The 27,513-nt window shown below is 32.3% G+C and overlaps 3 protein-coding genes and 1 long non-coding RNA gene across 7 annotated transcripts; 2 read left to right on the plus strand and 2 right to left on the minus strand.

Annotated features, from left to right (window-relative positions):
- Window positions 1-2,950, minus strand: LOC140967660 (transcription factor bHLH30-like). The gene is made up of 3 exons (XM_073428349.1): window positions 2,672-2,950; window positions 1,827-2,294; window positions 1-1,087 (listed from the first exon to the last, which is right to left on the minus strand). The coding sequence occupies exons 2-3, from the start codon at window positions 2,292-2,294 to the stop codon at window positions 614-616; spliced, it is 942 nt and encodes a 313-aa protein (XP_073284450.1). The 5' UTR covers window positions 2,672-2,950; the 3' UTR covers window positions 1-613.
- Window positions 2,951-10,703: 7,753 nt separating this feature from the next.
- On the minus strand, window positions 10,704-15,245 carry LOC140967674 (protein CHUP1, chloroplastic-like). Its single transcript, XM_073428369.1, has 9 exons — window positions 14,832-15,245; window positions 14,596-14,681; window positions 13,722-14,486; window positions 12,320-13,636; window positions 12,106-12,237; window positions 11,821-12,002; window positions 11,560-11,671; window positions 11,283-11,426; window positions 10,704-11,097 (listed from the first exon to the last, which is right to left on the minus strand). Exons 1-9 carry the CDS (start codon window positions 14,926-14,928, stop codon window positions 10,999-11,001), a joined length of 2,934 nt encoding a protein of 977 aa, XP_073284470.1. The 5' UTR covers window positions 14,929-15,245; the 3' UTR covers window positions 10,704-10,998.
- A 6,079-nt stretch (window positions 15,246-21,324) lies between these two features.
- On the plus strand, window positions 21,325-21,913 carry LOC140967666 (uncharacterized). The gene is made up of 2 exons (XR_012173616.1): window positions 21,325-21,511; window positions 21,851-21,913. It is a non-coding gene; the product is annotated as an uncharacterized lncRNA (long non-coding RNA).
- Window positions 21,914-22,989: 1,076 nt separating this feature from the next.
- Window positions 22,990-26,474, plus strand: LOC140967677 (uncharacterized). Of its 4 annotated transcripts, XM_073428373.1 has the most exons (5): window positions 22,991-23,215; window positions 23,415-23,550; window positions 24,542-24,670; window positions 25,152-25,304; window positions 25,458-25,831. In XM_073428373.1, exons 1-4 carry the CDS (start codon window positions 23,091-23,093, stop codon window positions 25,257-25,259), a joined length of 498 nt encoding a protein of 165 aa, XP_073284474.1. In that variant the 5' UTR covers window positions 22,991-23,090; the 3' UTR covers window positions 25,260-25,304; window positions 25,458-25,831. The 4 variants fall into 4 exon arrangements, with proteins under 4 accessions (XP_073284475.1, XP_073284474.1, XP_073284473.1 ...); XM_073428374.1 differs by lacking the exons at window positions 25,152-25,304; window positions 25,458-25,831 and adding an exon at window positions 26,415-26,474 and having other exon boundaries at window positions 22,990-23,215; XM_073428372.1 differs by having other exon boundaries at window positions 25,152-25,831.
- Window positions 26,475-27,513: the final 1,039 nt, after the last annotated feature.

Genomic DNA, 27,513 nt, shown 5'->3' on the forward strand with positions numbered 1-27,513 from the left:
TTACACGTGGCAATTAATAAAAAGTAAAAACAATAACAACTTAAGATGAATGCAAATCATTAATTCAATTTTTTTTGCTAGAAATGCAATAAAAAATCTTGCACTTTTGTACGTATTCCACTCAATACATATATATTTCGTGATGGCCAGTCATAAGAAAATTCCCAGTACATGTACTCCATCACATATTTTGACTCTTAACAATAAAAGAAATTAATCCATCCTCACCAAGAGACATGTCGGCGGGGCAGGCGGTGGTTGTTGAGGTGGCGGAGGAGACGTATACCGAAAAAATAATATCGTCACCTTTTCTTGAAAACCTAATGTCACTCGCTATGTGACGTAAGGAGGGTAGAATTTTGTTTTCCAGATGAAAATCTGGGAAAAAGAGACAAGCCCAAATCGAATCAAGAAACCTCTGATCAATTTCTTTGTTTGGTTCTGATCTAAGGTTACCCTAAACACGAAAAAGATTTCTTTCTCACTTTGATTCTCACCATTTCAACTACAATCCCAATCGCAGCATGCACAAACCAAATTAGTAGCTAAAAACAACACAATAATTTTAACCACGCGAAAGATTTTTTAAAAATGAAAATTTGAAGGGACCTTTTCAAGAAAATTGATAGTTTGTTCTTTGCCTCTTAACGCTCCCTGAACCAGAATCATCTCCATTATACTTCTCCATTACTGCTTTAAGAGCTTCCTGTATAGAATCTATACAGTACTGCTGGTGTTGCTGCTCCTCATGATCATCGTCGTTACTATTACTCTCTGATAAATCTTTATCGTCTTCAGTGATGAAAAGCACATTTTTTACTCGTCCCCCGAGTGTCGTAATTTCGGCTTTAAGTGTCCTCAACTTCAAAGACTTGAGGGTTTGGATTAGGTCTGATAAGAGATCTGGCCTGTCTTCGCAGCAGATTGAAGCTTTGATCAAGAGTTTACCTTCTTCATCTAATGAGTTATCCACTGTTAATTCGTTTATCTCTGTTGGGACTTGATTTGTTTCTGATATTTGAGAAGTTTGGCGCCTTAGGTCCTTCAAATGTTGGATTACTTCTGCTAGCAATGAAGCTTTATCTGTCTGCAGAATAACAAAATATATGTATTTAATACAAAGTAAATTCCGCCACCCTCTAATCTAAATTATTCTTTGATAAACAAAATTCAAGAACTTGCTCGTTTTCATGCACTGAAAGAAGGAAATCCCCGCTTAAGCCACGCCGTTTCTCCTGACTAAAAGTATCGTGTTCCATCTAAGCAATTGCTTTTAAAAAATAATTAATAAAGAATTTTAAAAATACTACAAATTTAAACTCACAAGTGCGAGCTAATTTCCTAGCGTCACAGCTAGTCTAAATTAAGATCTAGACGCTGGCTTAGTAGAATGTGAAAGGAGCCAAATGGCTGACAAAAATGCTTCTTTGTCTGTCTTTTTAAATATATTTTGTGAACCCTACTGCTTATTTTGACTGCAAATTCCGGCAATTTTTTTCCATGGAAGCTTTTAACTGTTTTATTGTTTCTCTTTATTATATCAAATTCAGCGATATTGACGCTTGAACTTCTACAAACATGATCAAATTGACTTATATTCAACTACTCAAGAACAAATTAAAAGATAGTAATTGAAAAAAAAAAAGTCTTATAATGGATCTGATTCTTGAAGTTTCAAAGAAGGATATTTAGGTAGATCCTTGAACCCATAAAAAATTATGCAAAACACAACTTAGAGATTAATATTTTATGCATTTGGATAAACATGAAGATGTTATATACCTCATCATAATGATTAATTTAATTTTCAATTTGAATTTACTTACTTTAGTTGTACTTGGGAGTAAACTTCTAAGCTTAGCAAGATGAGCATTGATTCTTTCTCTGCGTCTCCTCTCAGCTTCACTGTGTGCTTTGGAAGCTGCAAGAGCCTTGGCATCCATTATTTCTTGAGCTGTGAGTTTCTGGAGCTCCGCGTGAAGTCCAAACGGGTCGGATCTTGAGTGCATCACCTGCCCTAAAGGGTCACAAATTAGCCTTAAGTGGTGGTCTGAAAGTGGCTCCTCGTACCCAAATTGTAAGCCAGAAGGCCTCCTATTGAAGAAACCTCCATAATATGGTACTGGTGTTGGAGGGAGTACGAACGGGTCGCAGTCACGGGTTGAGAAGTGGGTCGGGTTGAACGAGTGATTCCACGGCAGGATTTGTGATACTTCAGGAAAAATAAGAGTTGGTCCCCCTCCATTCACAATTCCTCCAGTACTGTATGCCTCAGTGGTGTTTTGTTGCTGCATCTGTTTCATCACAATCCCTCAATTTTACTATTCGGATAGATTAAAGCAACACTTAATGTTATATAAAGCTAGAGAGAAAAACTTCTTTAGGGTTGTGGCAAAAATCATTTTCATGATCATTTTTTTTTCACAAAAAGATTGAAAAGGTAAGAACGTGTGAAAAGACAAGTATCAAGAACTTGGATTCTACTTCTCCAAGAGACAAAAGGCCGGAATTAAATGGTAAATCAATATGATCCTCGAGCACACTAACTTCATTATATATATATATATATATCTAGCTAGGGTACCGAAATTTTATAATTTTATTTTCCATATTACTGTTGGAGGCCTTGATGAATGAAGAAAGAAAATGGGAAAGAAGTCGAAAGACATACCTTGAGGGAAATATCTGCTCGGGCACCTCAGTTCTCTCTTCTTCTTCTGCTTCTACTTTGTGCCAAAGAAGCTTTAAACTTCTTTTTGTATTGTGGTGTTTGTATGTTTTGGTTCCCCACCATATACAATGGTATAAATCCCATCATCTTGAGACCTAACATATATAGAGCATGATACGTACTGTACATGTTGATCTTGTTTGCTTTCTTCTTACGGCACTCCGTTAATTTCTCTCTCTCACTACGCATATATATTACTATTAGCGTAGCCATCAGAGGAGAACTTTTGAGAGCATGTACATTCACTCATGTGCCATACATTATAATATGGCATATTGCTTAGTGATTGGTTCAAAGGCTATAATTGCACTCCCTCAGTGCGCAGAAAGAAAAAAAAGAAAGAAAACAAAACATACTTATTGTCGTGTGAGAGTCCATCCATCAAATACGCAAATATATATGTGTACACACACTACAAGTTCAAAGTGACTCGAGTTTTTTTTTCAGATTTGCCAACAACACCCTGATCATGCAAATTGTAGTACTCTTTAAAGTTGATGTAAAGAAATATATGTGATTAATTCAAGGCTGAATAACCCAAACAGCAACATCGAGTTTTTTATCGAACTGAAAAACTGTAACCACGGTTCGTGCTAAGTATATACTCACAGATGTAGATTATTTTACTTAACTGGTTAAATTGAATTCTGATATATGATATAATTTATGAAGTATATATATAATATACAATGGGGATTTGTAGATGAGTTGAGTTTCCCGTGGTCAAGCTTAATTCCACGTTGTTTATGCACCATCATTTTCAAGATGTAAGCATGTACCCAACCACGCGAAACCTTTGTGCTTCCCCCAACACCCGTGCATAAAATCATTGTGTCTTGCAACACACTTCTCCCCCCTTTATTCTCTTTATTTATACCTTTTTACCTTCATACAGTTTCTGTCCCAGTTTTTGAGCTCCTCGGACTAATAAAAAATTCATGAATTTTTAATTTATACCAGTAGAAACACAAATTAATATATATATTGAGATACATAAGTATGAAGTGCTATGTATACTTTCCGCAGTATCAATGTATATATATTTGACGCATCCAAAAATGTGTGATTGCATATATATTTTGGGGAAAATTGCATTTTTTGTCTTGTAATTTTCATTTTTGGTCATGTTAACAATTAATTTGTATTTTTAATCTTATAAATTACATTTTTTTATTTTTGTCTTGATACAGTGGATTTTCATTTTTATTATCGTAAATTGTATGTTTTTTAATCTTTGGTCCTTTTTATCGGAGTCGGTTGTGAATGTCAGGCAAAAAAAGACCAAAATTAAAAACAATATACAAGTTACAAGATCATAAATGAAAAAAATATGCATGTTACATGAATAAAATTGAAAATTCAGCGTAATAGAAACAAAAATGAAAAAAAAGCATGGAAGTTACATGATTAGAAATATAAATTCAACATTTTACAGGACAAAAAGTGGAAAAATTACATATTACAAGACAAAAAATTTAACATATATATCCTATACCTTGATTTAGTGTATACCTGAGAGTAATTAATTGTTACACTTTTCTCTAACGACCCATGCAACGTTATTGATAAAATAGTTGTATTTACAACTAGAAATTATGGAATTTATTTTTTTATATGGGATTTTAGTAATAGAAAAAATTGCATTTAATTAATCTGTAATGGATATTTAAAATTATAAATTTATTTTTTAATGATTTAAAAATAAAAGAAATGTCATTGGTATTACATAACTTTAAAAAATACAAATATATTGACAGATGAAAAATATGAAATTTTTTATATTAAATATATATTATTATTAATTTATTATTACTCAATAGATTGTGTAGTTGAATAATTAACTCAATCCTTCACGTTTGATATTCATCTCCATAGTATTCACACGGTGATGGACTAAATATTATTTTTATTAGATCTTTATATAAGTTTAAATTTTATTTAAGTAATTGATAAAAAGTGCAACACCCACTACGTACCAAAATAGTCCAAGAAGACCCCTTTGTATGTTGGGTTAACGATATGACACTAGTCTTACGCATTCATGACGAATGTTCCTCACCACAAATTAATAGTGTATTTCTCACATAATTAACTTCCACTTAATAAACACGCGGCATAATCATAATTAATGGTACTGTTACGTTCTATTACCGTTTTAGCTTTTAAATCACATAAATTTAATATTTTTCTACTCAACGGATCTAAGATCGACTCAACTCACGAAAAAAAAATCAATTTAATTTATACCAAAAATATTACTTTTCATGATTAAGTATAGATCAAATCAATATGTTTTACGGATAAAAATATACGAATTTGTCTCACAAGTGACCTACCTATTTTTTCATTTTTTTCGACGCATGGTTATACTTTGAAAAATGGTGAGAAGTACGGCAGGTCAGCAATCTAGGTTTGTAATTAAATTATAGCGTTTAATTAAATTTAAGTTGTCGCATTAATAAATCCAGTGCCTCGCACATGAAAACTCATGGAAGTCGCAAAGTCTAATTAACTAAAACACTTATATATTTTGATGAATCTTCATTAAAATAAAATAAAAAATATAATAAATTAAACCAGATCACTCAGCGATCTCTTTTGTGTGTATATATATGTATATGAATTGTGATATAATTATTGTATAAGTAACAGCTCATTTCTTGGTTATATCTTAATTGTTCATCATTAAGTTTTTAAGGAAAAACAAAAATTAGTCAAATTCGTGAAATTTATATGAATTATTGCAGTGTGCGATATGGTCCACAAGTGAGGAAAGTGGAAAGGTGGAGTGCGATTTTGCGAGTTGAAAAAATAAACAATTCAATCCTTTTAGAAGTTCTGACGACTCCATAAAGTTAAGAATTTCACGACTGAGACACTTCACAATATCGTTAGTGGACCATGGAAAAAATCTAAATCCGATCATCTCAATCAAATATTTAATCAACTAGTTAATTGCTTTGATTTGTTGGAAAGTGAGTAATGGTACGTACTAGGATGGTCAAAGAAAATTTACACACTGATTAAATTCCATCAAACAAGATTGAGCCCGCAACTATAAAATCACATAGGGCTGCGTTCGATTTGATTTGAAAAGATATTTGAAAGGTAGATACGAAATGATACGTATTTTGGATGTATTTTAAATTCAACATGATTATATATCACATACTTGTATTTATATAGATTAGCAAGAGATGATAAATTTATTCAAATATATTTAAAATCTATTGATTTGAATCATTCCGTCCCAAACACGAGCGAAAAAAGCTAAATTAATCCGAACTAATTTGCGGCACTAAAATCTACAAAGAAAAAGTATGTTGTCACTGAGAACAGTATATTAGACCAACAAATGTGAACAGTTTAATTCACTCTCAAAAATAATAATTTAAAAAGCATTATGCTCTGATTGTGTCACATTGGCCGCCCAGCCGAAAGTAGTTATAAGTGGCGGCCATTGGATATTTTATTAATTAAATTATTCATTAGGTTTTCCAACTGAGGCATTCGGTGTAAATACAATCAAAAAATGAAAATTTCCAATAATTTATGATTTTTGTTAACAGTCTTAAGTATTTTGATTTATATTTATAATTTTAATATATTTCTAAATAACCTAATTTCGAGTTAGGTTTTTCTAATATTAAAAAACCAATATGATATTGACGATATCTTATAATAAAACGATAAGAATTAATTCTAATGTGCTACATTTTTTATCATATAATTTATATTTTTTCACTTTTGTTGATGTTAACTGTAAATTGGTATTTTTAGTCTTGTAATAACTACATACTTTTTCTTGATCATGTTAAAGTGAATTTTCAATTTTAGTCATATATTAAACCATATATAGTTCATATATAAAACAAAATAGTGAGTTCAGCCAACATACTTTCCTCCTTAATTTGTGTTCGGTGGTAGTTCCGGTTCTATTGTATTTGAAATTTACAATATATATATTAAAAAAAAAAGTTAAGTTTTGGAAATTTAATGAGGTAGTAAACTTTGCTTACATATTTATAACAATCAAATAGATATATAACACATGTTTCAATATGCTATAACATGCAATAAAAATAACATATCGTAACGAACTAATGTATCAAATATGATACATTAATTATTCAGAATTCTAAAGTTATTATACTAAAGAAAGGACTCTCGCCAATATTTTGTGTAGCACTTTCTCCCACGTACCTAAATAGAATATCTTTTATAAGCCAAGATGAACTCATACTCCCATACTAAGTTACATTATTCAGATGAACATACCGAGTTAAACGTCGTCCTTCATTAAACTCACTTTTCGAGCCGAATCTGTGTTGTCCGGTGAACTCAATTTTCAGTACATTGACCGTTGTTCAGACTCTAATTAAACGGTCACTTTTTCATTAATATTTCCGAAAATTTGAACATGCGATACAATATGATAAATTTAATATGATGCAATACTCAAAATGGAATTGTAGAAAATTGACTGTAAATAACAGGTCAAATGTCAAACGTCTATATAGAGAAAAATAGCAAACCTCACCTTTCAAGCTTGTTATGTGGCTTGCTTCATTACTCCAAATATCTTGAAAATTTCCTCGTTGCTGATTTTCTGGCCAAAATTCCAGCAGGTGTTCTTCAAATTTCTTGAATTTTCTGGTGAAATTGGGTTTTGATTTTTAGACACTTCCTTTACAGAACGTTTTCTAGATAATATAAAGGAGTGGTATGAAATTTTTTGAATGAAAGAATTGAGGGTTTTGGTGAATTTTCTTCTCTATCTCTCCATAGGAGCCTTCCCTAGCTAACATTTTCAGACTTCGTGTGATTATTCTGACTACTTTGCAGTGTTTAAATAGATCTCTTTGCATGTTTTAGAGCCTGCATTTAATGCCAAGTGTGTTCCCCTCAAATAGTATTGTATCCAAGTGCATTTATTTATATTATAATATTATCATCATTTTATTTTTAGTGATTTATTTATATTTATTTAGTTATTTATTATTTATATTTATTTTTTATAATTGACTTCATCTCTTATATGTTTGTAGTCCATCCCATCTTATGGCAGTACTAAAATTTATTCTAATTGAATTATGGCATATGGAGATTACATGGAGACTAAAAATACAAATTCATTATTAATATGACTAAAAGGAAAGAGTGTTAAAATTTCATGATAAAAAATGTAATTTTCTCTGAGTTTTTATATATATGTAATTTGATTTTGACTTAGAATATGCTTCTTATCTTATGTCGAGTAATTTTCACGTTGAAAAGGTTCGACTTGTGTGTGTGTGTCTATATATATATATATATATAATGTGAGCTAATATTATATTTAATAATACTTCAATTTCCAATATTATTAATTAATTTATTTTTTAAAAAAAATATTCTTAATTATCTCTCATTTATTTATTTAAATGTATTGATTTTGAAACAGTACTAAACAACAATATATTAATATATTTATATATATAATTAAAGTAATAATTTACATTAAAAAATAAGATTATAAATTATTATTATTTTACTAAAGACAAATTTATTCGAGAAACATAAATATATAAATAACACATAATAATTATGAATTATACAAGTATTTACTTCCTTTTTTGTAATTCATTAAATTAAATTAAATAAATAAATATATTATTTGGAAAAAAAAAACCCTTCAATATACTTTTGAAGAAAAAAAATACTAACAATATTATAATAATGTGTTACGATGTTTTAAAAAAAATATTTAAAATCAATAGCTTGATTAAATTGTTTATCGAAGTATTTACAAAAATTACTCAAGATAGAAAAAATAAATTTACATAAATTAGCTTGAGAAGTATCCTATGAGACGATATCAAAGATATAAATTTATTGGACTAATCGACTCAATCCATATATTGAATGAAAAATAATAATTTTGATATAAAATAATATTTTTTATATATTGACGGTTGATACATCGATATTATTATTATTATTATAATTATTATTATTTAATTAGAAATTTAGTATAAATATTTTAAAAATATTCGCAAAATAATTAAATATTTAATCAAAATTTTCATCTAATAAATTTTTTATTTTTCATTTTTTAAAAAATATTTATTTATTCTTTAAATTTTTGATAGAAAAATAATATATAATTTCCTATTTATTTTTATATTATTTTTATTTGTAACAGTTCTACTCAATCAATATATCGAACGAAATGATAAATAAATTCAATTTTACGGTGGATTATTATCCTTATTTGAATATGATATCAAGAGTGATTGACATAAATCTCTCCCAAGAGTAGAGAGTTTGAATGGGTGCCCCCATTGTAATCAAAGTTAAAAAGTAAATAAATGAACAAATGTTTTTGCTATAACTCAAATTTATTATATTGTTGAACTTTTAAATTAGTGTTAAGAAAATATTAAAATCTGCGATTAGTTAAAGATAATAAATTCAAATTAGATTTCTCAAAAAAAATTCTACGTAAGTGGATTGATTCCATCCCAAACTAGGGCCAAAAATGGTCGCCCAATGATACCCATCAAACATAAATTATAAATACACACGTACAATTCTGACTGGCGACAACTAAAGCCCAACAAGCATTTTTACAGCAGGCACTTTTCTTGGTTATATATATATTTTTTATTAGCTTTTCTTGGTATATAAGTCTACATTCATTTTAATTGTATAATTATCAATATATATTGATATAATTGGTATATGTAAAAATCGATGAACATAAGGCTTTGACTTGGCATGTTTGTTTCTTGAATTTTAAGGAACATTTATTACGTTCCTCTCTCCCATAGCACAGTTTCGTTCTCTCCATTCATATACATATTTAACTTAGCTATCCAAGACAACTTATACCTCGTCCTTCGCATTTACTTATTGCATTGCTCTATGCTTCCCCTTCAAACCCTCCTCTTTCACAGAATTTGTCAATGAAAATTATTCGACTATGCCTTTTTTGCTTCCTCCTATTCTACATCTCAAAGTACATCCATAGCACCACCTATGTTCCGTCGGAAACATCTGTTGTAGGGCACCACTCTATCATCAACCATAGAAAAGCATTGGATAGCAAGTTTGATTTCACCCCGTTCCTCAATCGCCGCCACGGCCGACACCACCAGGAGCATCCACCAGATGACCGAGAGCATGCATCTGGGCATCACAGTGGAGGTGAAATCAAACGACTTTACGGAGTTGAGGCACGTCTTGTCCCTACAGGTCCAAACCCTTTGCACCACTAGTCATTAGCTAGGCTTTAGAAGCAAGATACGAAACGATGCATGGTAAGATAGATATGATTTAATTTGATTGATTAATTGTCGCGATTTTCAGCTCACAGTGTATTGTTTTGAAGATCATGAAATGATGATATTGTTGAGTTTAGCAATATGGAAAGAAGAGATGCATGCAATTTCCAATATATACCATAAGATTCATTCATGTTTTCTTCTTGTTGATTAGTTGCATGGAATCAGAAATATATTGAAATTTAAAGAAAAAGATATATTTACATTTACTAGATTACATTTGAAGATTATACAATTACAAAAAGAAATCAAGAGAGATCAGATGCAACATGCACAGCCTGGCCTCATTTCCCTTCCATCAGTATTTATCTTTTTAATTAGGCAGAGTAACCGTGAAAAAGAATGAAACTTGAAATTTCAACGGGGCGTGATGCCTGGAAACTTGTCGAACAATTCAGTGATATTAGTCAAACTCATGGATTAAATTTTCAGAAAGCGTGTGGTGCACGTGAGAATCTGGCTTCTAATCAGGCAAAATCCTTGTTTCCTGCTACGTGCTACATTAACTTCTTCCATAATTCTTGCATCATTAACAATCTTAAATAAGAATTGGTCCGACTCCAACATTTTTACAAGTGGGCCTGGTCCTTTGTCTAGTGTGATAGTTCGCCAGAAATTAACCAGCCGAGTAAGCACTACTACATGTATTACCAAACAAACCCAGAATTATAAAATAAATAATTCATTATACTATTATTACAATATCAGGCAAATGAAGATGAAAAGTTACATGCTAACTTTCACTTCTAAAATTGCCTTCTCTTTTCCTGAGTAATAACACCAGTTTTTAGTACAAAATGCAAGAAATTATACCACCGAGAGTTTTCGATTACTCTTGAGTTTTAACTGATCTTCGTATCCTATGCTTCTTTTTAGCTGAAGGGTCGATTTTACAGGATTCATATGTATTTGAAATTTGAAGAGGCAAAAAAATATGAGTCCTCAAGCTCCCATTTTGTTGTCCCCTCCTGTTTGTGCATGAGCTCTGCTTCTTAATTCTTCAAAAGCCTTCATGCTTTCTGCATCAAAGCCTCCAGCAAACTGAAACAAATTTCAATTATGTAGTTAAGCTAATGTAGCAAGCATCTTTGAGGGTAAATAAGCATTTTGTAATGGTCATCGTTCAAAATAATTTCTCTTTGTGAAACAAAAACCGGGCTGAATACTATTGGTATTTTCATGTTTGGGTTTAAGCTCGGGATGACGCGTAGCCTGTAGAATGTTACCTGATGCACACGGAAAGCGAAACGAACCCCTTGCAGAATCAAGAACTCTCTGTTAGGCTCCTTCTCAGGTTCACCCATAGCATCAAGCTCAGTCGCGACACGTTTCATGTATTTCCTAGCCAATTGTACTGATGACAGCTTGATCTGCAAATATGTAATCCATTTACATGTGATTACTCACCGTTTATGCATGCAGTATAAATGTAACTTTTTCCCAATAACCACCAAAATATTGGCCTCATTCCATCATAAATACACATGAAATAAAAAAGCATACCTTTCCTACTACACCCGTGTCGAGCAACCAATCAACAGGAATTCCAAATTCCTTGTACCGAGACATGGCCATGTCCCGTGTGCGCAAAAGGGCGTACACACTTTGTTCCACCCTGTACACATGAGAGAGAGTATGACATAAATATGAGCCAAACCGTAATAAAACGTACTGAAAGACCAAAGTAGAAGACCTATTGGCCTTTTCTAAAAATGTAAGTTCCCTTTAAAGAATCATACGGTCAGTCAACATGGGAGCACTTACTTCTCGAGTAACTTGTACATCTTCTTCAAAGCAGCTTCACAAGAAAGAGTAGAATCATCGGTGAATGATGTCACTTGCTTCTCCAATTTCATCAGGTCTTGATACTCAAACGCTGCCTCTCTTAAAGCATCAGCTTTCCCTTCCGGCCAATCAAAATGCTTGAGAACTGCTCGTTCATCGACCTAGAATGAAGATTTGAATGAGAAAAACAGTAAGAGAATTTTGCAATATATTTTCTAAAAGTTCTGGTTAAATCAGCTTAATGGTAGTGGTGAAGGGGTGTACTAGGAAGGAGAGTTCCTCATCTAGCCAGTTCACAAAAGCCACCAAATCGTCTACATTGGCAAAGGAAGCAGCACGAACTTCAGCTGCCAGCGACTCGACAAAATCGCCTTGAGTCTCCACATCAGCTTTAACCTGATTCAATAAATCTTTCATTCTTAATATCAAGAAACCAGTATTTGTACCAGCGGTGATAGAAGATGGAAGTTCAGCTTACGGCCATTAGGAATGAAGATCTGTTCTCTATCTCCCCAATCATGTTACTCCTTGCTTCTGAGGTGTTTGATGTTGTAGAAATCAATGAAGAATTGTCTTTCTTTGCTTCACGTTTCATCAATGACTGGTAGAATTCAACTAGTTCAGGAGCTCGGTGAACTTTGTCACCACCTCCACCTGCTCTTGAGAGACTTCCTGGAGGAGGTGGTGGGCGAGGAGGTCCACCAGGAGGTGGCGGGGGTGGAGGTGCTCCTGGTGGAGGTGGTGGTGGTGGAGCACCTGGTGGTCCACTAGAGACTGGTTTATTTCCACCAGTAGAAGCCTCACCAGATGCTTTAGGAGGAGGTCTAGGAACCCTTGGTGCTCTCTTTTCGATATGTGTAAGTTTCATTCTGCTCACAACAGGAGAATCCTCTTTGTTATCATTAGACTGATCAACTGATTCTCCAGATACAACCAGTTTCTCCTTTATATGTCCGAGCTTCGGGGGAAGGGAAACCGATTTATTCAAATCTCCTCCACCAAATTTTGCTGTTCTTGCTTGTTGAGCCTTTTCCTTCAGCTGTTTCTCCCTCTCTAAAGCCAGTTTGTGGCGGTCTTTATATGCCGGATATTTCTCATCTAGAACTCCTTCAACAGATTTCGACATCAAATGAAACGACGATGCCACAGAATTGAGCGAATCAGGAGGTAATTCTTGAGTTTCAGGGGAGTTAATCTCATCTTGTTCCGCCATTCCAAATGTCGTAATTGCCATACTGTCACCAGCATTTCTAAGCATTAGGGATTCTAAAGGACCTCTTGGCCGAGTACTAATGCTACTCCTGCTCGGAGACCCTCCACCAAAAGATCGTGCCGGAGAAGAAACAGTGCTAGAATCATCTTTACTTCGACCCCATCTCTTCAATTTTTGGATCAAGGTTGGTTTTTTACTAAAACTACTCAATCTGCTAGTTGAACTATCAACAGAAGCATTGTCAAAATCATCACTATCGACTGACATGTTATCGAAGTTGCTTTCCATATCTGTGTCTCCTCCTCCACGTTCTGAGTCAGCATACTCCAACATCAGCTGTTTAGCTCTCTCCTGAGATCTTGGACTCAGACTTTTACTAAGATCGCGGGCCGAAATTTTTCCAGAAGGCGTTTGGTAGTTTCGAAGCTCGAATCTTAGGCAGGCATTCACCCAACGAAGATAAACAAGCTCTTCGACTTCACTGAATCTATTCATCTGGAGCCCTTCAACTTGTTTAAGGAGGTCCTCATTTGTATGCCTCAAGTTATTCACTTCTTCCCTCACATTGGCAACCATTTCACTCTGCAGCAACACAAAAAACAGGCCATGACATGAATAAAAGGTGAATTTTGAACATGATTTGTGTCGATTCAATCAAAGTTTCTACCTCTGTCAAGCTGGAAAGGGTTTTAACTCTGCCTTCTGCAGCATCCAATTTCACCGTCAACTCCCTCTTCTCAATTTGAAGTTCTTTATTCTTCCTCTTAAGCTCCATAATCTCCACCTCCATTTCCTTCAAAAACTTTAACTTTTTCTCAACATCTGTGTTTTTCTTGACAGCTTCCTCCTCTTTTGCTTGAAGGCCAGTAACCTGTTGCTTCAGCAACAAAAGGTGGGCTTTTGTCTGATTAGCTTCCAGCTGAATTTGCCTCTGCAAATCATACAACTTCTTTTTAGTCATTTCGAGTTCTTTCCTAACAGTTGCTCCTTGAGAAACCTCTTCTTGAAGCTTTTTCCTCTCTGCCTGCAAAGTATTTATAGTAACATTCAACATATCAATTTCGACAGTCTTAATCTTGAGCTGCTTCTGTAACTCGACCGCACTCGATTCTTGCTCCTTCAAGCCATAGTATTCAAGCAACTCTCCTTCAAGTTTCACCTCTCTCTCTTCCAATTCCTTAACTAATATCCTCAATCTTTCGAGTTCTCTTGCATTATTTTCCATTTCACTTTCATACATCCTTTCTTTCTCTGCCATAGAATTGGCTGATGTATCATATTTATCAGCAGGCAAAGGTATATAAATTTCTCCTGATAAAAGACTTTCGAATTCCGGCAAAAACTCATCTGCGAAGTCCGAGGTGATGCTCGTTCTGGGATTTATTATGCTATTTATTAACTTAACTTCTTCCTTCTCCTCTTCCACCTCAGCCTGTAATATTCAAGAAAACATAGTGTAAATCCATGAAATAATCGACTTATACTTATCTGTACTTGAACGAGATTTGGTTACAGCGTAAGAACTAAAAATTGAAAAGTACCTCATTGAGGCCATCCTTAGAGCAGGTGAGATGCTCTTCATCTTCCCGTGCAATCAAAGATTTCTCATAGGATTCTTCACCGTTTTCTGAAGGAAAAATCATAAGTTAACGACAAGCAAATTGAACAATAAAATCAATCCACCAACAGACTATTCATCGGTACACTTTTTCCAAACCAAATCATTCTAAAACATAAAAAATAAAAATAAAAATAAAAAAAGCAAAAAACTGAGTACCAGTTGGCTTAGCCTGTGAAGCGGCCTTAGCCCTTTTCTGATTAGCTACATAAGCTGCAACTGTAGCTGCAACAAGAAAGCCAACCCTGACAATCATGTGTGAATTATGGATCAAAGATTCGTAAAATTTCCGCTCATTTACAGACAAATGGCCCTTAAACAGGCCTTCTTCAATTCAACTCCATAGCTTACGCTCTATAGCAACTTATACAAGACAGCAAGAAACTGAACTTTTCTGCAGATTTCTTGAAAATTTCTTTAATTATTTAAGTTTCAAAGTTACCAAAACAAAATAATAACTATAATAATAGCATTATCTTTGTTATAAGGTTAAAGACGCTTCAAAGAAATCACAGTTCTGTGCCTTTGAGTTTCCTGATAAATACAAATCCAACACAACTGTCACACGAGACATGCAGGAGCCACCAATTTTTAATGGCCACTCTTTTTTCAAGATAATAGATTGAATTTGTAGAGATGGGTCTCACTTGCTAAAATCTTTATTTTAGATTAATGAATCAAAGAAAGCGATTATATCGGCTGAAAATGACAAATGTAAACTGTAATTCTGAAAAAGAGTTCAGCGCCAGCGACCTTTTATTTATGCAATCTAGTTTCTTCTGTTATCCAAAGTTCTACTGTTGTCTGTGAACAAGAAAAATAGATAAATTAGGATGATAATATATTTCCATGCCTTGTTATTTTTAAAAAAACAAAAAATTCGGATTAATTTTGTGAGATAGATCTCATACTCGACTCGATCGATCTATTAAACAAATATTACTTGTTATATAAAAAATATTAGATTTCACTCCAAATATATATCAGATCGATTCGTCTCATGAATATTGAAACCGTCTCACTTTTTTACAATAAAACACAAGTCCTCTTCTATTTTTAAGTGTTATATACCAAATTTGAGATTAGAAAAAAATGGTATACGCGGATAAAATTTGACACGGTTAAGTTGGGTTGATTAACTAGGCGGAAGACAATTTAGTGGAGCTTATGACTGAACAATTTTCATTACATCCAAGCTATCAGATGAATTCGGATTTTTTTAGGTATAAAACATACAAAAAATATATTTCACGTACTTTTGAATGGCAATAAATGTTTAGTATAGGCATAGCTAGTTGGTTTGTAAAAGGTAAATTTGACATTTATTTCCTGGCTTTGCTTAAATGGATTGGTTCGACAGATAATGTTGGCCACAGGATTGCATGAATGGTCCAACTTCGTTAATCATTTGGTGGGGGTTTTTTCTTCGTCATTGGCACATTATTTTTTTGGAATTTTCATGCCCAAAATGAAGGGCTGCGCCTTATCTCTTGCTTCATGTCGGGCCAGAAGAATACAAGATAAAAAGCAGTGATAGACATTTAGTGTCATGAACATTAGTAAGGCCATGTTAAGAGAGTCATTGAAGCGGAAGAAATCAATTGTGTAACATGAGCTCTGAAATATATTATGTTAAGATTACTACTTGAATTTAAGTCAACTCCAAAAAGTAAAAAATTATTTAAATCCATATATCCAACTCTTATAAATTTTATTCAACCGATGTGGAACAAGTAACATACTCAATTAAGTATGCTGGGAAAGTATGTCTATCTATGTGCATGGTTTTATTTGGGCGTAGCTCTTCCAAACTGGAATATGAAAGATGAAAATGTGGCCTTGAAACAGAGTATGGACCAGCCCAACACAAACGTTGAAATTTTCAATTAATAAGGCCCAATTAATATATTTGTTTCTTTCCCATTTATTTGTAGAAAACCCAATAAACAAATATACAAATTTGAAAAATCAAAATGCTTGTTTCTTATTCTCAAAAATATTAATGACCACTTTGAAAAATTATTCGTATATATAAATTTATAGTCAATAATATTTTATAAGTCAGACAATATACTAAAATAATATTTGAAGCAATTTGTTAAGAGGATGTGTGAAAATGAATACCGATAGTAGGCTGAGGTTTTTCCATTGAATCGACGGGGTACCAATAATTATTCCTCCCTAAACTTTGCTTCGGAAAATATAAAACTATTGGCTCACATTTCCACCTAATTTTGTTGAAATCTCTCCACGAACAACACATTTTTCAAGATCCCAATTTCAAATAGCTACGTCACAAAATATATAATATTCCGGACATCTAATTTCACATTTAATATTCAATCTTATAACATAGTAACAAATACCAAGTGACATGTAAATATTGATCATAGCATAAAGATGTCGAATTAATACATATAATTAATTGCTCTATGTACACGTGTATAAATCATGATTCATCAGTTTCCTCGAATAATTATATTTCACATTCCTTTGTATGAATGCTCAAACCATTGATGCAATGGATACTTTTTCTATTAAATGTAAATAATTGAGGTATTTGATAATAAATACACCGACTATATTATCTTCTCAACAACTTAATGGACACATAAAAACGAATTAATTATTATATATTTAATATATCTCGTACTATTTATTAAATGTGTGCATTCATGGTCTATTTTGGTTTTTTATTTTATTTTATATTTATTATTTCAAAATTGCAGGTTAATCCTTCACTAATATTCACAATTATGTTATGTCATCCATTTAAATATAACCAATTCAAATTGTAATATGTAATCATTTCAAATTTAATATAATATGCGTCTCTCCCAATTCTCTTCTTGATTTAATTTCGGTTTCTTCCTTTAAATAACAAAATTCTAAAAACTAAACCTCTTCAAAATTTAATAATCGCAACTTTACGTCAACTTCTACTGTCTTCTCAATTTAATTGTTTATATTTAAATATAGGTAATAATAATATTCATATAAGACATTACGCATAAATTAATTATAATATGGTATTTAAGTCTTATAAGTAACCCTAATAATCAGATGTCGGCCTTTTTTCTGTCAAACTTTATGTCTGCAACTCCGATTATTTTTTCATAGTCAAAAAACCAAAAACTAAATATTAAAACTAAAAATTTCAAGATTTTGTTGTTAGGTAATATGTTGACTTTGGATCTAAATTATATTATTTTTAAAATATATAACTACGGCCTTTAGTGTACACTTGTCTAGCATGTTGCTTGCCTTGTGAACATTGCCATTAGGTACACCCCATTACTTTTGGCTCCAAATGTTGACTATATTATATACTATCCCAAGAATTTTCATTAACCATCTCAATTTAAATAATAATAAAATTTGATTAATTTCTCAGAGATTCCACTTATAATTAGACATTTTTTTGTTGCGGTCTACAATTTTACTACTCGATCTACAATGTATTAATATATATAGTGAGATAAGTGATTCGTGTTATTAAATTTACGTGCTCTGAAATTAACTTTATATTTAATCGACCAACAACACAACACCGCGTCACTTGACTTCGCACAAGTTTACAGGCATGGATGTTTGTCGGTGCAAAATTATTATTATTATTATTATTTTAAAAAAATAAAAGCTATTTCAATCACCTCAATCATAAAAAAAAATTGTGTTCGTTTCTCCATGTTAGTAGCGCATGAAAGTTTGACTTAATATTATTGATCAATAGACAATTAATTAGTTCCATTTTGTTAGTTTGGAAATGTGTATTTTTGTTTATATATATTTATCTTCATGTGTAATTTTGATCATTTATGTTATCAGATTTTAGATAATATTATTATTATTTTTTGTATGTGGACAATTTTCGTTATTTTCTCGATGTGTGCATCAAATCAACATAATAAAAAACTAAAAATGCCATAAAAATAAAAAAAATACATGACAAAGACTAGAATTTGACAACAACTAAAACAAAAATCACAAAGAGATAAATATACGACAAAAATACAGTTTTCCCTTAGTATGTACTAAGGTTTTGCACGATGGTTTTTTTTCTTTTTTTTTTTTTTAAAACAGAACAGACGGCGCAATTAAAAAAAACCGAATAATTCCGATCGCGAAGAAATTAGTTTTTAGGGTTCAACACGACCAAATTTGAAAACAGTAAAAATATTTTATAACTAAAGAGAAATAGCATTAATTAAGGAGCAAATTAAACGACTTACGTACGTAGGAAGATTCAAGGAAACCATACAGTCGTCTTGCCTTGACTCTGGATTAATTCAAATTTATCGAAAATACACGGCGGCCACCCAACTAATTCATATATAGTCTATCGTTGACATTGAAAATTCAACACTCATTGCTTGTAAAATACTCCCAAACTCATCTTATTAATTTCTCCGCCCATATTTTCCTATATATATTTCCCCATACCAGCAACAATAGTGTACATACATACCTATTGTAAATCAAAAACACCCCCTCTTTATTAATTAGCTTCTTGAAATATGGATTGTTCTTCGAATAGAAAGAGAACTCGACTAATTCCTTTAGTATGTATCGTCGTTTCGTTGTTTTTCGTGAATTATTGCGATGCGACTAGGCCGGGAAGAATGCTGATGATCAAAGGCGAGGTTGATTATTCAATGGCTTTAAAGCATTTACAAGAAGATGGAAGGATATACGATGAGAGATTGTTCTTTGTTAAGCTTCCTAAAGGTGTTCCAATTCCTCCATCAGCCCCCTCAAAGAGGCACAATTCTGCACCTGGAAATTAATTAAATCTTTCAGATACCAGGCCAATTCGATTTATTAAAAGATCGGACAAGAACCCATATTTTTTTATTAATTTTTGGTACGAAACTGTTTTCTGCTGATTGGTTTTGTGAATACGATTTTGCTGCAATTATATATAGATGCATGTGTTTACACAGAAGCCAAACATTAAATCATGTTTAGCTGCTACATAGATATACATTTCTTTTTGTAATTTTTACCTCGATCGTCAATCACTCTGTATAGTAAAAAAAAAAGATTTATCTAGCTATTGGCTGTTTTATTTTATATTATTTTTCTTCATATATTAATATAACTGCATGTTCTAAATTCACTATTTCTTTTTATGATCTGTATGCGGATTCAAAAAGTTAATTGTAAGAAAATCATCAGTCAAATAATTATTTTTTCTCCCCCGGGGAACTAATATACAAAACTTAAAAGTTAACGTGAAAATATTTGAGGGTGAATTATATTGTTCCACCAGAGTTTTAATAATAATAATTGTCTAAATCAGCAATAGAGTTGGTTGACTTTTGGGGGAGAAAATTGCGTCAAAGCTTCAACTCCCCGTCCAGTTGTCAATGGCATGATCCACACGGAAGAAAATAATGCCAACCCCATCGACTTTTTAATCCAATGTTTTTATTTTTTTTAAAAAAATTGATTAAATTAATTAGAAAAACCACGATTCGTGCATTTACCGGTTTTGTCCAAAAACGTTGGTGCTATATAGAAAAATCGAACAAGAACAAAATTTTATTGGTTAAATGAAATCTACGTACTTTTGAATAGATTATTTCAGGATTTTATTTTCTTGACTCTAATTTCGAACTAATGAAAAATTAATAAATAAAATAATAAACTAATTAAAAATTCTTAAAAATACGAAACTTTACTTTTCCCATTTGGAAATACGATCAACCAACTCTCGATCTTGTTTTTAGCATAAATAAATATCTAAATTCGAATTTTTTGTAGTTTGTAGCACGACAGGCATAACAAGTAAGTCATTTATACCAGAGTGTTTGCAAAATATTATACTTTTAGATAATTGATTAAATATATAAAAGTGATCAAGAGTTGAAAAAAATCGGAAATGAGTAGTATTTCAAAATAAGTTATTTTAATACTAGTTTTTTTTTTTTACTAAAAATACATGTATCGAAGTGTTTGCAAAAGTTAAAGTTTGATGATATATTTGTAAATGTAATTTTGGAGTAGACAAAAAAAATTGAGGATAAAAGTGGCTAGAAAAAGTTTCAGTTATTTACCAAAATACACGTACGTAATTACTTTTGAAGAATCATCACTTGAATTAAACTGTGAAGAAATGGAAACAAAATTTGAGGTTAAGAAATAAATAAATAAACTGATATCCTTGCCGTGGGCCATTTTAGAAAAATAATCCAACTCGTACGTATCTATGTAAAATTAAAATATTATATATAATAATTTTTGGGCCTGATTTTCCTACCCACCCTTCCCTAGTTCATGCTCTCATCAAAAGGGTACGGTTATTAGCCCAGCTTCAATTTTTGGGCTTAGTTGATCAAGAGGTGGCAAACTCGTACGTATCTATAGTTGTCCTAAAATTTGTGTGTGTATATATATATATGTATATAAATAGTCTTTTCATCAATGGAGCTTTCTCTAGCAAGAAACTCGGGTAATAAATATTGATATTATTAATAATACGAGCATAGTTTCTATACCATGCATCCAATTCTGCTTCTTAATAGAAAAAGGACGCCTTCTGATGAGTTTATTCCATTTTATTGCACGACAACTAGAGGATTCGTTCCGATATTTTCAATGCAATAAATAGGTGGGAATTATGAACTATAAATACATACACACTCAGAGGGCATAGAAACCCATAGAAGCTTTCTTGGTGTGCTCCACGAAAAATGGCATCACTGAAGCCTGAGAAACCAGCTGGATCTGTATCGCTCGACCCGGCTAAGAAAGAGCCGGTTAGAGCTCCGATCTTCAAGCAGGGCGCCGGCACGCCTAAGGGCGAGGCCAAGAAGCCTAGGGAGCCCAGGAAGAAGGTGCTCGTTCTAAAAAATGTTCACTCATACATGCATATAACTGGATAGTTCTTGAGAATATTGAAAAAACACTTGTATGAGTATGCCTGTTTTTGGCTATATAAATATTTATGTTCGTTCGTTCGTTCGTTCGTTCTACAAGAGAATAAAAGATCATAATTATCACCATATAAATATTTATTGGATAATATATCCGAGCAAGCAAATTGAAATATCTTTCTCGCTCAAATAACTATTACGTTTTTTTTTTTGAGCGATCATTATAACCATTAATTGATCAACATTAAAATAATTTATGAATTATCACAAATTTAACATATATTGAGATTGTTTTTGCAGGCATCGGGTGCCAAACCAGGTGCGAAGAAGTGATTAATTTGGGTTAAGTAATTTTACAGGGGAGAGCTGTGGGTGTGATTTTAGTTAAGATCAATGTTATGGAAGTGCGTGGGTACGTAGTATTTATGTAAGCTTAGCTGCCTGGCCTTAATAAAAGCATTTTATTATTAAGAAACTGTTAGTTTTATTTACTTGTTTTGAATTATTATTCTAGAGTAGGTCTCTTGTGAGACGGTCTCACGAATTTTTATATGTGAGACGGGTCAACCCTACCGATATTCACAATAAAAAGGAATAATCTTAAAATAAAAAGTAATAATTTTTCATTCATGACCCAAATAAGAAATCTGCCTCATAAAATACGACTCGTGAGACCGTCTCACATAAGTTTTTACCATTATTCTAATTTTTTGAAGATTGATATCAACTTAATTTTGGGACGATCAAGTCTTAAATATATTACATTGAAATTTTGTAAATGCTCTGAACAAGATAAAATGAGTAGAATACTATGGCAAAGAGCAAATCTTTTTGAAGCACCGTCCAAATAGTGAACGCTTGCTTTATTATTATTATTATTATTATTATTATTATTATAAAAAAAAAACCCAAACAAATTTGTCTTAAAAATTATATTAAAAGTTTTATTTAAAAAATCTAATAGAAAACTGAATTTAATAAAAATTAAATTTATTTATTTTGACTGACTTCTTTATATAAACAAATTCATATTGAATTAATAAACAATTGTTTAGAAAATAAAATCAAACGAAATTTTCAAATCAAATCCGTTCGATTGGTAATTGTTTCAGTTTAATAGAAATTGTATTAATTTTTAATTTGGTTAATATTATTTTATTGTTGTTGTTAATTTTTTTATTCGTTCGATTGGTAATTGTTTCAGTTTAATAGAAATTGTATTAATTTCTAATTTGGTTAATATTATTTTATTGTTGTTGTTAATTTTTTTAATATAGTTACTATTAATATTAATATTTTTTTTTTTTTGTAAATTTTATTCCTTATTGATAACCATACTGTAATTTATATAAATTAATAATGTATTTTTAAATAATTAAAGTTCATTATTTTACTACTACTACTACTAATAATAATAATAATAATAATAATAATGAAAGAAAGAAAAATTATAATTTAGGAGATTAAAGAAAACAAACAAACAAAATTTAATAGGAGAAACTCGTTTTCCGGTGGTTCAGAGTTCTAACTGTGCTAACCAATGGCTGCCACGAACTGCTGTCACACTCCTAGCCTTCGTCCGCCTCTCAAGACCCACTATCCGGTCATTTCTCGATTCTTCAAACCCAATTTCTATCCCAATTCTGGACACTTTACACCTTCCAGGTAAACTTTCTTCAACCCACGATTTATCATTTTGTGGCTTGTTTAATTTTTTCCTGAGTTGTAATTATTGGGAAAAGATTTTGTATCTGACGTGATAATTGTTGAGAAAAAGATTCAGTCTTTATGTATTATGTTATGTACTTGTTTTTATCCTCTTTTATTGTTTGTTTTAGTTTATTTGCGCGACTATAAATTCCAGGTTAAGAATTTCTTACCGCGTAAAGAAGGCATTTGAACAATGCCATCGGGAGCCAATAATTTCGTGTTTAGTCGAAGATTGTTCCGAGGCATACCCAGAGCCAATACTATCTTCTGTTTCAAAGAATGCTCAAGAGGTTTATAATTCTTTTCTATGCTGAGTTTTGTTTTTAAAAAAATGGAGTTAATAGAGACGGTCTTGTACTTTCAGGATGTTTATCTCCATTGTTGCGGTTTTATGCTTTTTAACTTATGTTTAGCTTTGTGCATTGTACCTGTGCGGTTTTCAATATTAGGCTTTTGCGTTAATCCAGCTTTCTGGCTGTAAGTTGAAGGAAATGGTCAACAAGAATGCCAGATGCATGTTTTTTGTGTGTGGCTTATTAAATTAGTGCATATCTTGGAGTTATTGGGGCATTAACCTGATGTTCCACCATCGAGAGAAAAGAGCTTTAGCAACTTAAGAAGTTGCAAGTATTCAATAATCAATGACACTCTCTTTTAGGAGCACTTTGTCAAACATGGATGCTCGAAGTGCCATCCAGTAGAACTTATATGTATTAGGTATAAGGAGGCTTCATTTTTCTGATACGTAGGTAATTGAGGAATTATGCTTCTTGAAGTGTTGCTTTGCTCAGCATTTTGCTTGATAATGAGATGCTAAGATGCAATTTTGTTATTATTATTTTTTTCTTGATAAAATGTAGAAGTGATTGCTCTCCTGCTACTTGGATGTCTTTCCGAGGGTCGTCTCGGTGGGAATTGAATTGGATGAATGATAATGGAGTTGAAAGATCCCATCCCCAACTTTCTAGAATCCTGTGTAATGAGGCTTGAGTTTTTCGCATTGTTCTAGTGAGATTGTTTTGTTCTGGAAGAGTAAAATAAAGTTTGTTGCGCTTCCAACCATCAATTTTTCGGTTAATTGTACATACTTATGGTTCAATTCCATAGTTTTAGTTGCTAGTTCTTGTACCTTGAAATATCTGAATCTACGAAGTTATTCTATAGGTGGCTTTTAAAATTATAGGTAACAACTGGTTATTCATGGTACATTCCCAATCTTTAAATTTTTGTACCTTATCGAGGAAAAATGCTTGGGTTAGCTCCTTGATTTCTTGCTTGCAGGAAGCTTCTATTAACCTAAATCTTCCAAGAAGAAGTTTGCTGGTAACCTTTTCTTGTAATGCTTGTGGTGCACGATCGCAGAGATTAATAAACAGATTAGCTTATGAACGTGGACTAGTCTACGTACAGGTAATTTTGTTTCGAGGATTTCATGTGTATTAATTTACAAAAATATTCAAAAATCATTTGCTTCTTTTCTTTAATCTTGAACTTTTTTTTACCTGTATCAAGGTTGTAAATTTTTACTATTACAGTTATTATTAAGCAGGGCATAACTATCCTTTGGGCAGGCAGACAATTTTTGAAGTGATATAATTTTACCGATATTTTTTTTCTTTTTTTGTAGCCAAAAAATAAAAAACAAGAAGAACATTATTTAAATTTGTGACCGTCTGATTCTTAACTCCTGCTTAATCACAGCCCTGTTATTAAAGTCAGAGCAACAGATGTGGAGAGGCCCCTTGATGTATATGTAATATGATAATACAGCTGCATGATCTTTTTCTATTGAATATTTAGAGCCTTCCTAATTCAAATATCAGTGTCTTATCATTTTCTTTTGCTCGTTGTAATTTTTATTTTTTCTTCCGTCAACTGGGTGTTTTTTCAGTGTTCAGGATGTTCCCAGTATAACAAGTTAGTTGACAATCTTGGCCTTGTGGTCGAGTACAACTTGCAGGAGGTAGTAGATAGTGATACAAGTACAGGACAAGTCTGATACAAGTACAGGACAAGTCTAGAACTGGCTTCTCATAATTCACAAGTAAATGAAGAACAGATATTCTAGTGGAGTGAAAACATTTAAATGAATGTCATATCGTATTATAGCTCATATTACAATGTTTGTTGCAAAAATATTATGATCATGTGGCTGGAAATTTAGAATCGATGCTCTGATCAACTTTTGCGTTTCCAGTAAAGATTTCTCAAAGTCCTGTAAAGTCTTATCACCTGAAGCTTGTGACTGCGAACAAGGTGGCGGCCATGGCTAATCCGGCCGTTGCTGGCATTCTAAATCTTCTTACCTGCTGACTAAGTGATATTCCTCCATTCTGTAATCAAACATTATGATGTTTAGATATTTTCTCAGCAATTTAAATACAGTTTGATACCTATATGGGAGAAACACTCGTACTGAATTATGGGCCAGTGCTGGTGCAAATCAAATGATTCCTTGATATTTTTAAAATATTACAGAAATCTTAAAATCAGAAACTTTTTATTATTGTTGGAGCTACAATTTGGTGTTTTTTTCTAGGCCCCCTCGAAGTCATCAATCCCTGATGTAATGAATCCGGACTTGGTTATGCCCGTATTTTATGGACTGATGATAAAACTACAAAATACTACAGCTCACCTATGTGTCATTGTCAACTCTCAGGTTTCAGAGTCACCGATTTTTTACATATATTTTTTTTAAAAAATCTACTATTTGCCACGTCGTTTTTGCCACGTCCCACAAATTAAAAGTCTCTAGTGCACTGATCAAAAGATAACAAAAATATACTTTTAAAATAATTACGATGAGCAAAATTATCCATGTTCTTATTCAATAAAATTTATTATAAGAATCTATTTTAATAAATTCTTTAAACATCTAAATAATTTATTAATTAAAAATCTATGAACACCCTCTACCTAATTATTAATAGGTGACAAAATTATTTTTGACTAATTAATTAGTTAGTTTTGCCGCGCTGGTATATAATACAAGGAGAGGTAGTTTTCGTTTATTTTTCTCTAGGATTTCCTCGTATTTACCTGAGGCAGTCACAATTTGAACATATTGTGAGAATTTTCTGAATTTTGTGTGATGAAATAATTTCGAAACGGATTTCTTGCACGATTGTTGTTTGATTTGTTTTGTTTGCAGGAAGTTACTGCGAGTTGAGCTTCCACGTTGCGAATATTTGCGAAAAAGCTGAATATTCACGTAAGTACGATTCTGCTTATCATGATATTTGATATTAGTTTAGCAATGGTATTCCTTTTTTGTGCATCTGAAATTTGGCGATGGTTTTACTGCCCAAAATTATGGCTGTTTGATAGGTTAATCTGCCATATGCAATGTATTAAACAGAGGCTTTTGCTCTTAACTTTCATTTTTCTTGTAAACTTTATTGGAAACTATACGAACTAAAGGTGTATGTTTGCAGTCAAATTTAAAGGTATATGTATTTGCATGAGCCTGTGTATGCATTTTCTTGGTTAGAAAATCCTGTTTTCTTGGTGTATACATGACCAAAGACTCTTAATTTTCTAATGATTTAAAGCCTTTTCTTTCTTTTTTGTCCCTTCTTATTTACATGATTTGGGTTTTTTGATTCTGTTCTTCTACAGTTGATATGCTTTTGTGTTTGTACATGATTTGTCTGATTTCTTCCAGAGTTTAGAATCCAGACTTCTTGATGGAGAATGTGTTAGGAAACCTTTTTTTTTTCTCGTTTGCCGTAGTACCCTGGGATTTAACCGTGTTTTATTTATAGTCATGCACACGAGGCATTTTCTGCTGTTTTTAGTGATGACTCTCGGGTTTCAACCGATCTGGTTTTACACACTTCATTTTTCTTTATCTGCAGCCAAGAGTTTATGATCTAATGGAGTCCAAAGGCGGTAAGAAAAAGCCTACCGGTAAATCTCTATTCTACGAAGCTCCCCTTGGTTACAGCATTGAAGACGTTCGACCAGACGGTGGCATCAAGAAGTTCAGATCTGCTGCATACTCCAACGTCTGTTCCTATATGTTAACTGTGCCTAGGTTTGGTGATTTGTTACTTCTAAGTTCTATATATCATCACACTACTAACTTTAAATTCTTTTCTTCCAATCTCAGTGTGCACGCAAGCCGTCCTGATACTCCTAAGCTGGTTTATCAATCACGTCCGTGACATGATCAAAGAAAGCTATCAATCAGTGTAGTTTTTATTTTTATTCCCGCACGCGCTACTTTTCTTCACTTCTTGGCTACCTTC

Source organism: Primulina huaijiensis, unplaced genomic scaffold (genome assembly GCF_012295235.1).
Source record: "Primulina huaijiensis isolate GDHJ02 unplaced genomic scaffold, ASM1229523v2 scaffold26229_ERROPOS72855+, whole genome shotgun sequence".
Taxonomy (NCBI): domain Eukaryota; kingdom Viridiplantae; phylum Streptophyta; class Magnoliopsida; order Lamiales; family Gesneriaceae; genus Primulina; species Primulina huaijiensis.